General features: G+C 41.4%; 1 protein-coding gene across 2 annotated transcripts in view; it reads left to right on the top strand.

Moving 5' to 3' along the window:
• The window catches only part of ITGB3BP (integrin subunit beta 3 binding protein), a 31,684-nt gene extending 19,253 nt beyond the window's left edge, over nt 1–12,431 (top strand). For both annotated transcript variants that reach the window (XM_075181818.1, XM_075181817.1), the window contains exons 7-8: nt 2,171–2,216; nt 12,231–12,431. In XM_075181818.1, the coding sequence (XP_075037919.1) occupies nt 2,171–2,214 (44 nt within the window). In that variant the 3' untranslated portion in view covers nt 2,215–2,216; nt 12,231–12,431. The remainder of the gene's footprint in view (nt 1–2,170; nt 2,217–12,230) is intronic.
• The last annotated feature ends 2,470 nt before the right edge of the window (nt 12,432–14,901 follow it).

Below are 14,901 nucleotides of genomic sequence, written 5' to 3'. Positions count from 1 at the left end.
TCACATGCCAAGCACAGACTGATTGTATGCTGTGTGAGGCCCTATCATTGCATCTCAAGCGACATCGGGTGTATCAGGGATAGGGTGGAGAAATTGACATTGTGATTTTTGCCAACATCTTTATGCTAATGTAATGCTTAAAGGTAAGCCAATCGGATCAATCAGCCATCATTCCCCAACTCCTCCCACTAAGCGATGCCGTCATTCTGAAGCTTCTTGTGGTGTCAAGTGTTTTAATATTGGAACATCAGAAGTCTGCTGCCCAATCTAACACCACGGCTTCAACTTCTCCCATTTCCTCACTGCTGCAGAGCCAGTCGTATCTTAAATAAACTTCTTAACCACTATTTAAAGTGTGCTTGTTGCCTACACAGTGTAGTCATTTTTCTTAGGCCTCATGTGATCTCACCGGTTCCTAATACACAGACTGAATATTGGTTTAGCCCACTAAATGGTCCAAGTGATGTCATTGCTTTCTACAAATTGATTAGGCTTTATTATTGGATCAGCCCACACTTACTTTGTTTAGTTGTTTAAAAACGTTATCCACAGCTAATAATGTAGACATCCAGGATTACGGTCACGGACATGTATGTGGAAAGGTCAAGCACGTAACCCGTCTGAGATAATCATGCGCGGCTGTGTGCAGCTACACGTAGGTATTGATGACGTTCTCCGTGAGGCCTCGCGTTACATTTGAAATATATCCAGTAATTAAATAATGACAGACACTGAGCCCGTGTTGTGGTGTAATCCTCACACTCACACAAAGGACCTTTCTTAGCAGACTGTCATGTGAAGCCATAGATTGGAGGAACGTGCAAGAAAGCTTTATATGTCTGTGTCAAATCAAGGGTGGAAATGTTCATGTGTCTTCCGTTCAGCTTGTAAAGGAAAAGACACTGATGTCTTAGAGGTCACTACCATCATTTCCTATCTTATGAACCTATAAATACTCCATTTTAGATCACAATAGCTTTCTGTTGTGTTCATATAATGCCAGAGGTTACCATCTTTTTTGCGGCCATTAAATTGAATTGTTTTTCTGCAAAATTTCAAGCATAGATTTGGGGTAACTGGAAAATGTTATTTTATTGTCCATTAAGCCTCAATTACATTCTAGAAATTATCTCAGGAGCTCTTCCAACTACTTCCTTCTTCCCCTGGAGTAATGGCACTTCCAGAATATCTGGTAGAGTCGCCCCCCCCTATCTGCCACAAATGTCACTCAGTGAGCGCAGTCACACAGTCTATGTAGCAGGTTAGTGTGTGATTGGATGGTGATGTCACTTAGTGAGCACAGTCACACAGTCTATGTAGCAGGTTAGTGTGTGATTGGATGGTGATGTCACACAGTGAGCACAGTCACACAGTCTATGTAGCAGGTTAGTGTGTGATTGGATGGTGATGTCACACAGTGAGCGCAGTCACACAGTCTATGTAGCAGGTTAGTGTGTGATTGGATGGTGATGTCACACAGTGAGCGCAGTCACACAGTCTATGTAGCAGGTTAGTGTGTGATTGGATGGTGATGTCACACAGTGAGCGCAGTCACACAGTCTATGTAGCCGGTTAGTGTGTGATTGGATGGTGATGTCACACAGTGAGCGCAGTCACACAGTCTATGTAGCAGGTTAGTGTGTGATTGGATGGTGATGTCACAGCGCAGTCACACAGTCTATGTAGCAGGTTAGTGTGTGATTGGATGGTGATGTCACACAGTGAGCGCAGTCACACAGTCTATGTAGCAGGTTAGTGTGTGATTGGATGGTGATGTCACACAGTGAGCGCAGTCACACAGTCTATGTAGCAGGTTAGTGTGTGATTGGATGGTGATGTCACACAGTGAGCGCAGTCACACAGTCTATGTAGCAGGTTAGTGTGTGATTGCATGGTGATGTCACTCAGTGAGCGCAGTCACACGGTCTATGTAGCAGGTTAGTGTGTGATTGGATGGTGATGTCACTCAGTGAGCACAGTCACACAGTCTATGTAGCATGTTAGTGTGTGATTGCATGGTGATGTCACTCAGTAAACGCAGTGCAGTCACACCATCAAAAACAGCTTACATTATGTTCTAAACAGTTTAGCAATTTGTGGTCAGGAAAACAGTTTAATTTCAGGTATTTGGTAAAGTTGAACTTTTTAATTACAAATATTTTCTTTTTAGTATGTGAAGTAAGAAAAAAGAAAGCCCAGCAGAGCACTGTCTAATAGTAAGTAAGCAGCACCATTTTAATACATTATATTATATACATATCAGTATGCTACTGAAATTATTGGGTATCTTTGCGAAGCTATTCATGTAAATTTATTTGTGTCTGTGCATGAAATTGTTATAGAAATCCCATGACCTAGTGCAGGTGGCCGGTGAGTCTGACCTGTATTATAGGGTATAAAACAAGCTAGGATTGGTTCCTGTTCTTGGCCAGTGGTGGCTGGGGGAGTATTACTGGTCTGGGACCTAGGTGTGCTGATATTGTAATAGCACAGATTTGTTGTTAAAGCAGATAAAATATAAATATATAATATATAGTTTTTTAAACCCAGCAACTCCACCCCAGTCCGCAATCCCCTCTAAAGCTGGAGGTTTGTGAGAACATAGTGTGACCTCTTGTTCTTATATAAGGCCCAACTCTTATACTGACCAATAAAATCCTATTAAAAGGAGACTGAACTGGAATATTTTGTTTTACAGCCCTTCTCCTGGGGTGAAACAAGTGTTCTCCTACCAACAAGTCTATGAATTTTAATGGAAATGTCTTTTCATAGACCCGATACAGCGATCATGCACAGGAAATAGATCACTTAAAATCAATGAACACTGATTGAACAGTTATAAATTAGTAGTGGGAGATCAAAGCTGTAAATCTCGGCCAATCATATTTGAATGGCACACACAGGAATTATTATAAGGTCTCCTCCACTAGGATCATACATAAGCTGGCCTAAAAAATTACTAAAATATATATTAAATGTAAAATTGTGATTGGCCAGTTATATAACCCTCAATTAAACAGTTCACTTATATACTTTTCCTGCTCTGAACTTGGTTCTATTTTGTCTCTTTCAGGCTCGGAGTCTAGAGCTAAAAAGGGCAATTTCTTTTCATGTCTTAAAATACTAAACCCCCCTCCCCCCCTCCTTGTAGATACAAGTCTCCCGCTGTCTTCACCTGCTTATCTGTTGAACGTGAAAGTCCAGTTCCTTTCTTGTCTAGTGCACCTGTTACCTACAGACAGCGGAAGATAAAACATTCCAGACATGGCGCTTATAAATTCCGATAGCTGAAAATGCCGGCAGTGTTATTCTCGTTATTTTGCTGGTTTAAAGGGGGCAGTGGCAGTACCGGGGGGCTGTATACTCCTAAGAAGGGTTAAGTCGCTGGGTCCTGGCATTGCCCCCTTTAAACCAGCAAAATGACAAGAATCACACTGCCGGCGTTTTCAGCTATCGGAATTTATAGACGGCTTGTCTGCAATGCTCTCCCTCGCTTTTATGGTGAAGTCTATTTCATAGATGCCGGGATTGTACTCATCAGCACATTACTGTCGGTGTAAGTAAAATCGCACCTCTCCTCTTTTTCGGAAGCACCTACCCCACCCGACTCGGTGATGTTTCCTGCATGACCGCTGGAACGCCTAAACAAAGCTGTTGTCAGTCATTTTTGGTTGCAATTCTTTCTGGAGGAAATAAAAAAAAAATGAATCTTTATTATTCTGTTAAAAAAATGAATTATTTTTTAGTTTCTGTGTTACCCAAAGCAGTTGTTCATCTTGCGCAGATGGTACTCCCAGTGATGGTTGTGTATTCAGTGCTGGGTTTAACACTACAACCACGACATCCCCAGTGATGAGGGCACGGCCTGTTATCCAATTAAAAGTTGGAGATCAACAGATGTGTGTTTTTCTGGCTAGTGACGCTTCCTAATCAGTGTATGACTTCATTAGTGCTTGTTAAATAATTGGACGAAACCAGTAGTGTGGCCTACATTGTCCTCTTGGCTGATGTGGTAATTGTACTAAAACACACAATACTTTTATTATATATACTGCCTGTGAGTACTACGTCCATAAGCCTTATTCTTAGACAGATAAACCCTTACTTTCTTCCTTCCTGATCACACGCTAACAAGGAGCTAGTGTTGTTTTTCCATGATCTTAAAATTATCTAAACACTTCATCATCATCAACGTCATTTATTTATATAGCGCCACTAATTCCACAGCGCTGTACAGAGAACTCACTCACATCATTCACATCAGTCCCTGCCCCATTGGGGCTTTTTAGTCTAAATTCCCTAACACACACACAGACTGGGGTCACTTTGTTAGCAGCTAATTAACCCAGTAGTATGTTTTTGAAGTGTGGGAGGAAACCGGAGCACCCGGAGGAAAACCCACGCAAACACAGGGAGAACATACAAACTCCACGCAGTGCTGTGAGGCAGAAGTGCTAACCACTTAGCCACTGTGCAAGCTTTCCTTAAACACGTTTGAAGACTGAGGGGCCGCACATAAGACCCTTCACCTCTTTCACGTTGCCCCTCACTGGCCAGTAAAGGGCCAATGGATGGGGGGGGGAGCTTTTATAAAAATATTAATAAATAATATTTTTTAGTTCCTCTTTAAAGAGCTTCAGTCAAAGCCAAAAGTAACTGGTCGTTTTAAGGACCCTCCAACCAGTAAACAGTACAGGGTCACTATATCTTACTATACGTCACTCGAGCGACTCTAAGCAGGAGCTGTCGGTGCTGAATACACTGTTGTTTCACCACCTTGTAGTAACCGCTGTGTGTGGTGGTATGGCTTTTTTGTGGCCTTTAATTTTAAGTCTTCAAATTATAGGTTACGTGAACAAATATCATCATCACCATTAATTTATATAGCGCCACTAATTCCGCAGCGCTGTACAGAGAACTCACTCACATCAGTCCCTGCCCCATTGGAGCTTACAGTCTAAATTCCCTAACATAAACAGACAGAGAGAGACTAGGGTCATTTTTTTAGCAAAGATAGCAGCCAATTAACCTACTAGTAGGTTTTTGGAGTGTGGGAGGAAACCGGAGCACCTGGAGGAAACCCACGTAAACACGGGGAGAACATACGAACTCCACACAGATAAGGCCATGGTCGGGAATTGAACTCATGAACACTATTAAATGTTGTATACAGGGCCGTAACTAGGGGTGTGCGACAGGGGCGACCGCCCAGGGCGCAACGCTGAAAGGGGGCGCAATTTAGGAATATTTTAGGTTAATTTAGTTAAAATTGAGGGCTAGGGGGGCGGCATTTGTCTTTCTCGCCCCGGGCGCTGGAATTCTAAGTTACGGCTCTGGTTGTATATAAATAGTTGGAAGTTAAAATTTGCAGAAGAACTCTCTTAATTACCAAGAAAACAAAACGTCTTATGTCATTTATATGTTTACTGCTGCATTTAAATTGGTCTCATAAACTGTGCTGCCAGTGGGTTTAGTTTTTGTGTTGTGGTGTTTAAGAACAGCTAAGTCAACTTTACCTGCTGGGCTGTGGGCTTCCTCCAAGGTGTTGTATGTGGAGGGACAGGGAGTGTGTGAAAGGGGCTGCTCAGCCCCCCCGCTGGGGCATTCCTCTACTTATTGTGATGCAGACGCCTGCGATTTCCTGCACCAACTCAGCACTTGTTGAGAATGCTGTATCCACCTGTCTATGCGCATCATAGGATCAGCCAGGGATCCGTGATTTAACAGCCGTTAGGATGGAGTTATAACCTGCTCCAGAGACAAGTGCAGGCCATTCATCAGGACCCGCGAAGCAGCATAACCTTGCCCAGGAAAGTCCGGGAGATGCAGGATTTAGAGGCACCGGCCCTTGTCAGCCGCAGCCTTGTTGCAGAAAACTTATGGAAAAAGAATTTGGACAGAGCTGGAACTTTTGTCGATTCCAGCACTTTAACACAAAATTCAATATTTATTTCCATTTGCTTCGTCTTCAAGAACCGGCCCAGAATTTATGACTCTTTGGCGACACGAAATACTCTGGAGCCAGTTTTATCTTGCAGTTTTAACACTTTGCCGGCGTTGCCGAATTAAAAGTCTATGGTCTTCGGAATGCAGCACATGGGGGAATTTGCATTAAGTAACCATGGCTTATTTAACCATTAGCACTTAAAGTCAACCTAACATAATGAATTAACATTTTCTGGGGTTTTTTCAGAGCCAATAATGTAAACAAAAATTATAGTTCCCACTTGTAATTTGTTCCAGAAATACTTTAAAGAGAATCAGCTTCCTCCATTCCATGGCTGGAATTTCCTGCCTAACGTCAGTGTGAAAATGGGAAGGAGACAGATTCGACTTAATCTCTTATAGCAATAAAAGAAAGCTGGCAACTGGCGTTTTAGTTTTTGGAGTGAAATTAAATTTCAGGAACATTTTGAACTGACCTATCCTTGTTTCAGATTTTAAACTTTACCTCTTATCTGTACGCTGAAGCAATTTAAGTGCGGCCTTTAGTTCAGTAGGGATCGGTGATGTCACTAGTAGTGATTGAGCAATAACGCACATACTACAAAATGCTAGAGATGCTCAGGTACAGTTCCGCGAGAACCGAACACACCCAAACTTAGGGGATCCGAGTACCGAGCCGGCTAGGGAACTCTCGCGCGCCCTCGGAATCGAAAACGAGGCAAAACCTCATTGTTATATCGTCAGATCTCACAAGTTTTGAATTCCTTTTAAAGATCCAACATAGCGGGGGATGGGAGGGAGTGTGGACCCCCATTTTTCTTTTCTGCCACTGCTATATGCTAAGGTGTCCTAGATGTGCTAGGAACTGCCGTGTGTTTGTGTCATTGCTCTGTCGCTTACCATCCAGCCAGGTCGCTGCAGTATTTGTCCAAAAGTGTATGAAAATAATATTGTGAGGTGGTCAAAATTGACTGAAAATGACTTGAAATTAGTGTTATTGAGGTTAATAATAATGTAGGAACAAAAAAAGAGCAAAGATGTGATTTTAGCTTATTTTCGGATTTTTCCTAAAAAATCCTAAACCAAAACACACGGGCAGTTTAGCCTAAACCAAAACACGAAGCTAATCCAGATCCAAAACCAGTTGACGGGGGTCAGTGAGCATCTCTACAAAAAGCTTCCATTTATTAAGTCCGTGTTTTAGTGTACAAAGCGCCATTTTCGGGACTTGTCACGGCACCCCGTGTGTGCGATCCTACATGCTGGTCCCTGCGTTCTCACAAATATTTGTTCAATCCACAAAACTTCGGCCACCTATGTGTAGAACACTTGAGAGTTCTACTTTAGAGAGCTTGTGCTCGTCTCGCCTTGAATCTAATTCCAGCCAGGGTGATCCAGAGAGAAGTCGTCCATCATGAGGACACAATGTAACAGAGCTTTATACCGCAGTGTGCACTCTCAGGCTTTCCCCCCTCCAGTGTTATTTCTCCAACGTAATTACAGTATTATTTCCCATCGCCAATAGTTACTGTGATGGGACTTTGAAATGTAATTACGTCACAACACGTTTGGGCGTAGTAAAGACAAAACAAACATTTGCAGCCAGCTCTGCACATCGTTTCCTCTTGGTTGGATGGAGGTCACCCCAGTGCAGAAAGGGACTCTAATGCATGGACGCCAAACATACAGGGCATTTGAGGAGGACGTGAAACTGAAAAACACCGGCGTGCGTGACAAGTCCATTCTAAATGGAGAACAAATGGGACTTTCTGCTCAACTTGTGTAACTTTCTGATGAGAAAAGTGTCTGAGGATGAGGAAGGTGATGGGAAATTCTGTAAAGAGGCGCCCTGGCATTTTGCCTTCTCAGTCACTTTTGGATGTGGTTTCTTCGTGATTACTTTTGATTCGTTCTGCTGAAAGATGTTTTAAACCCATGACCATTCTGTGGCTTGCTGGAGTCAGAATGTCACATTATCATCACATGGCGAGGCATGAAATTTATTTACTTTACTTGAACAAGCTTTCCTTAAAACAACTTAATAGAGGGCATCCGGGCGTGAATGGCGGCCATTGTGTGCGGGCCAGTATATCATTATCTTGTACAAGCAGTAAAAATGGGATCATTGTTTGTCCATGACCAGCGTTTACTGTAAACAAAATATTTTCGGACAGAAAGTAAGCAAAACTGCCCCGCGGCTCCCGGAATATGAAATATGTTGTTCCTGATTCTCTGGCTCGCTTTGTAATCTTCTGCGCATTCCCAGCGCTAGACAAGCAGCATATTGTAAAGGAACGTCTCTTTGGAGAGAAGGGGGTACAAATTCCCAACCAGTACGCTACGCTCCTTAACACCTACAGCTGCTAAGAATGTGTTTAATCTACAGGACATATTCACTTACTTGTGTAGCTTAATTTGTGCTGCATATAAGGGTACACACTGTGTTTTGTATGGGGGTAAATATATAGTATACAATGGGAATGGAGGTGGTTAAAATGATCCTTGATCTAAAAAGTCTGCTGCTCAAAAAAATCCAGGTCTCCTTTGAACAAGATTGAATGACAGCCCATTAAACACGGAGCAAGGACCTATGATAGCTAGTGAAGATAAGAGGAGCATGGATGTGGGGGGGGTCTCTAGCTGATTTTAATATCAATTTCTACCACACATGGGGGGGTATTCAATTGTTAGCGAGATTTTTTTTTTCCCCGCCGTGTTAAAAAAAAGAAAAAATCTCCTGCGGGTTTTTGCCGTCAATAGCGACCGTTTTGAGTTAGCGCAGCGGGAAAACTCGTGCAATTCAATTTAAAAAGAGGAAACGCTGCCCCCGCCCTTTAAAAATTGTGTTTGCGAGATTTTGGGGGGAGTTTTAACGCTGTCATGTATAACTAAAAAAAAAAGTATGAATACATTTCCATACATTAGATTGCATTACACATTGATAATATCTACATACAGTACTTTCTTTTGAGCATATTTTTTTGGGAACTATTTTTTACCATATCATCTATAGTTCTATACCATGTCAAAACACATTACTACATTCATATTTGTACCAAAAACATACATAAATCTAATTAGTGTTTTTATTTTATATATTTTTTTTTTTTTTATTTCAATATTTTTTCACAAGAAAATCAACTTACACATGTTTGGCATTAGTGATAAACATAAGTTTAACATTTTTTCGTCATTTTTACATGATTTCAAATACTTTTCAGAGTTTTTTTTATTTTTAACACACCCCAAGAAGGTGCGAGATAAAACAGAATATTTTCCTGTTTTACCCGCTGCGTTAAAAAACAATTGAATAGCTTTTAACGTGGCTGCCTCTCGCACACCCTATACTTTCAATAGACCTTGTACTGGAGCGCCAGAGGACCGTTTCATGAAGAAAATGACTTAACGCGCTAAAAAAAAAACTCGCTGACAATTGAATATGCCCCTTGTTATTCTAAAATCATCTTCATTATAAAATAAAACCACAGAATTTCAATTCCAGGCCAACCATACATCAAGGGGAGCATGTTACATATCCTTGCACCATGTTTTATTCTAAGGAAGCGATGTGCACCTGAAGGCCAGTTATACAGATGTAACCATTCAGTAATATTTTATAAAAATAGGAAGTAAGGGTTTTGACCCTTCATGTTTTTATATCTGTCTAAAAACGGAGGACAACCCTTAATAGACTTCGGGTTTAGGGCAGCAGCCAAATAAGTGTTGTTCGCTCCAGAGCGCCTGTCTTTCCCATCCAGCTTTTACGTATCCAGTAATACTTTGTCCGTAAAAACCTCCATGGGCTTTAATGTAGAACATTATTTTTAAAAGACCACTCAACCCTAAAATTGAAATTTTCAGATCAGAACCATGAAGGTAAAATACATTGTTCAGTGTTGCTCTGGCTGTTCACTGCAGCTCTGTTTATAAAGTAAAATATTATCTCCCACAGACTGAGAGTTATATAGTGGAAGGAGCAGGGTCCCCAGCAGCACAGAGTATATCAGGAGATGAGGGATGTGCTAGTGAGGACAGGGCTGCATGTGATAGGGGCAGTGACATGATGTGAGGAGGGGAATGGAGGCAGCAGGAAGCCACAGACTGAGAGTTATATAGTGGAAGGAGCAGGGTCCCCAGCAGCACAGAGTATATCAGGAGATGAGTGATGTGTTAGTGAGGACAGGGCTGCATGTGACAGGGGCAGTGACATGATGTGAGGAGGGGAATGGAGGCAGCAGTAAGCCACAGACTGAGAGTTATATAGTGGAAGGAGCAGGGTCACCCAGCAGCACAGAGTATATCAGGAGATGAATGATGTGTTAGTGAGGACAGGGCTGCATGTGACAGGGGCAGTGGCATGATGTGAGGAGGGAAATGGAGGTAGAAGGAAGCCCCAGATTGAGAGTTCTAGTAGAAGAAGCAGGATCCTCCAGCAGCACATATTACTGATGCCTGTTTCATGTTGTACTAAAGTAGCAAGATTATGGTGTGAAACACATCTCTACATGAAACAAAGTTTATGCATCTGACATTTAGACAGCGCACACACATATTTATATCATTTAGTAGTAACAAAAACTATTCAGCGCCTTTGATATTTTTCACTTTTTTTTTTATTACATCATTAAATCTAAAAGTATTATAACGCTTCTCTGTAATGTCAAATACAAAAAATACTAAAGCTTTTCCTAATTACAAGTTAAAAAACAGACAATGAATACATAAATATTCACCCTATTTGCTAAAATACGATTAAATAAACTGGTGAAATCATTTGTCTTCTTGATTGGCATCAACCTACAATTAATGTGTTTCCATTGATTTCAAAGTACTTGCCTGTGATAGGGCTGACAGTTGAGTTGTGCTTCATCATGAAGATCAAATAACTTTTTTAAAGCAAACCTGAGAAATGGTTTTTGAAAAGCACCAATCAGGGGAAGGATATAAGATTATTTCAGAACTTTATCCCAACGTTGAGTCCATGATAAAGGAATGGACAACAGTAGCCCGGCCACTTCACATATCAGTGCTTTATGGGAGGACATCAAAAAGAAAAACCAATGACGACTAAATTTTGTTCTAGTCTGGCAGAAATCAGGTGGAGAAAGAGTCTATAGTTTGAGGAGACCAAGGTTGAACTTTATGGCCTCAGCACTAGGTGCTATGCCTGCAAATCATCCCAAGAACACTGTACCATGAACTCTGGGGATGCTCTTCTGTCTCAGGGATTGGAACCTTGTCATGGATGGAGCAACATATGGATAAATCTTTAAGGAAAACCTGTAAGACTTCGAAATTGGGAGAAGATTTATATTCTTGCAGTCAAAGCACAGACCAAAATCCTCTACAGCAAGCCTGGCCAACCTGTGACTCTCCAGGTGTTTGGCAAAGCATGCTGGGACTTGTAGTTTCAATGTTATTGACTGGTTATGTACTGGCAAAGCATGCTGGGGCTTGTAGTTTCACAACACCTGGAGAGCCACAGGTTGGCTGGGCCTGCTCTACACAATCGGTGGAAGAACTAGACAGGACTGGAGGGAATCAACCATTTGTAGGATTAGTATGCAGATTTTGAAAATTAAAAAATAGCGTATGAAAACACTAACAATATTTTCAAACTACATTTTCTCATGTAGAACTCTGGACCAATCTTAGGGTATTATCGGGCAGCACGGTGGCTCATTGGTTAACACTTCTGCCTCACAGCACTGGGGTCATGAGTTCAATTCCCAACCATGGCCTTATCTGTGTGCAGTTTGTATGTTCTCCCTGTGTTTCCTTGGGTTTCCTCCCGGTGCTCCGGTTTCCTCCAAAAACATACTAGTAGTTTAATTGGCTGCTATCAAAATTGACCCTAGTCTCTGTCTCTCTGTCTGTGTGTGTGTGTGTGTTAGGAAATTTAGACTGTAAGCTCCAATGGGGGCAGGGACTGATGTGGGTGAGTGCTCTGTACAGCGCTGCGGAATTAGTGGCACTATATAAATAAATGGTTATAATGATGATATTATGTGAAGATGACCTTAAGCTACACGATTCTCAGCAGTATTTTTGTAGAGGCTCTTTTAAAACTGGAATAAAAAAAATAGAAATCCAATTTGAGGTTTTTTTGAGTTTTTACCCCTATTGTTTTGGTGTTGGATAGTTTTTTTGTCCTTTAATTGAAAAGCCTGTCAGCCTTTAAAATAAAGTGGGCATTTATAGTGGAAATAAGCATTTATTTATTTTTTTTATGTAAAATTTAGTAAAGACTTAAGAATAATCTGCGTTTTTTTTCTCTTTTCCAGGATTCTTCTACTTGGGACCACCTGCGCAGCATGACACACCCAGTATTTAAACAAAACCTAGTGTGTTTGGGATGGCTACACCGCTCCACAATGTATTTATGACATGTTTCTATTTAAGCAGAATCTAAGATTTTTCATTTGTTTGTACATTAGATTTTTTGTATTTTAAATATGGACGTATTAAACTATACTTTTATAGTTCTAGGTGGTACTTATACTTATTGGGGTTAAAAGTTTAAACCAATAAACACTTTTAATTGTAGGTTATGGGCCCAATTAGCCAAAAAGTCGTCCCTTGGTCTTTGAAACGCACACACAGATTTTGAAAACCATTATTCTATATAAGCTTAATTTGATAGGTTTAAAATTGTGATTTTAGATATGCGGTGGCCTGGTTGTCAGAATATATGTTTATATTCTAGTAGGACAACGTGTACGAGCGTGTGTGTATTGGGCCATTTGAAATAACACACAGTGGTAGATTTACTAAAACTTCTAAAGCTATCATTTTGTAGAACGTGCTCGATAAATGATAGAATCTGGTTGGTTGCTATGGGCAAAAACTCCACTTTTCAGTTTTTTTTGTAAATCTGCCCTGTAGTGTATATCATTGTCCTAGGGAGATAGCCGGCCCCCATTGTGCCACCGTACTGCACTGCTGGCTCCTGCAGTGCGATAAACAGTACCCCCTCCTGCCCAAATCTCACCTCCGGAAAGGGCCCTATTCATCAGGTTGTAGGGGACCCTGAGGTAGGAGGGTCCCCTGGGTAGGAGCTGTGATCATGTGATCTCTTAAAGGGCCTAATTTATGAAGTGCACCGGATGCATAGCACAGTGCTACTAGATCAATGATGGCTAACCTGTGACACTCCAGGTGTTGTGAAACTACAAGTCTCAGCATGTTCTGCCAGCTAGCAGCTAGTTATCTACTGGCAAAGCATGCCGGGACTTATAGTTTCACAACACCTGGAGTGTCACAGGTTAGCCAACACTGTAGTAAATGGTTCTCCCACTCCCCATCATGTCTGCTCGCTACTCCTGGAGAGAAGGGTGTCTGGGCAAGAGTGTAAATGTCACATCCAAGTCCAACCGCCGACCACTGTAGAGACCTCCCCCCCCCCCCCCCCATTTCATTAATAGAAACTGTTCTGTTCTTCTCCAAGAATACAATGTCTCATTTATAGCTCATATTAATCACGATAGTGAGCGGACACCAGGGCTGTCTGTATTATTATGTTTTTGTTTTTTTGTTTTTTTCTGGTCAGTGCGCTGAAGTGCAACATGTAGGAGCAAATTATAGGATAAGAACCAAAGACTGCCAGCTCTGTTAGTGCAAAATTCAAGTCCGTTTGTAAAAATCAACGTGGCCATAATCCCCTGCTGCACAGCAAGGCATGCCAAGGGTCATTATTATAGCTCCATCATGAGGTGGGGGCCATAACCACTTGCCACTAAGTTATTTATTTTCCTTTTTGTTTGTCTCCAGATCCCCAAGATGTGCCCCCCACGCCCCCCCATTGGCGGATCGCAGGATAACAGGACACCTGCTAGTGACCCTTGTCTCCTAAAGGGCATTAAGGATCCTGGAGGTTGGGGACAGAGGCGCACTTCCTCTTTTAAGGAAGACCTGAAGATGATTTCCCCCATGTGCACTTTTTTGGGCACTTGGGATATGAATAAAAAAATGTGACTGCCAATCATTGTAGTCATATGTAAAAGTTTTTGTCTTTTATTAAACACTTGACATCATTGTAAATTGATATTCTCAGAACGGAAAGTTAGCGGTCATGCAGTCCTGCCCACACCACAATCACTGGACCCTGCAGGGAGTCAGAGGAGTGTGGTTTTAGTAAAAGGAAACCTCTTGATTTGTTAAAATGCCACGGAGTGCAGGGGAGACTGGGTCAGGTCTCCCTAGCACTCCTAGATTTTGTGTAAGCTAAATTTAGCATGTCAGAAAAGTGTTTACACCTGATATAACGGGCATAAAATATTGATACTGTAAATATGTTCCACTGTGTTACCAAAGAAAGCGCACACTGTCCTGAAAGTTAATTTCCTTTGTGTAGGTAAGAAAGAGAAACGTTATTCCTGATTAAACCCGCGCATCAGCAAAAAGATTGGTGGGAAAAAAGTTTAATATAAAATCGCTTAGTATGATACATAGTTGCAAGTATATATTGGAGGACATTTTACAATACAGGGAATAGATCCTGCTTCTCTAGAGCGCAAAACAACCATAAACCTGGCGCTGTCCCAAAGAGCTTACAATCTAATTTAGTCTAAAAAAAAACAATTGTATAAATTAGCAAAGATTAGATTATCCCTTCTATTTTAATTTGTCACGAATAATTAAAGACGTCTGTAACGATCTTTTAGCGATGGACAAACTTGATCACCGCTGGGCATTACCCTGAACAAGCTGTCGTAACCTGGCGCTGATGAGGCGCTCGCCAATGTTGAAGTGACAGATCCATTGCTAACCTCTCCAGTTATTACAAATATCCAGGTGTTGGGTATGTGCTGATGACAACAGAATTGAAAAGCAAGACAGTAATAATTCTGACTGGTTTTCACTGCTGGAGATATTGATTATTTGTGTGTGGTGAGAGATTTGGAAAATTCAATTAAAGAAGTTGTGCAAAGGTTTCATAAATTTTCCCTCTGTAGC

Source organism: Mixophyes fleayi, chromosome 8 (assembly GCF_038048845.1).
Source record: "Mixophyes fleayi isolate aMixFle1 chromosome 8, aMixFle1.hap1, whole genome shotgun sequence".
NCBI classification, from domain to species: domain Eukaryota; kingdom Metazoa; phylum Chordata; class Amphibia; order Anura; family Limnodynastidae; genus Mixophyes; species Mixophyes fleayi.
Note: the sequence above shows the minus strand (reverse complement) of the source record. Positions and strands in the feature narration are given on the sequence as shown.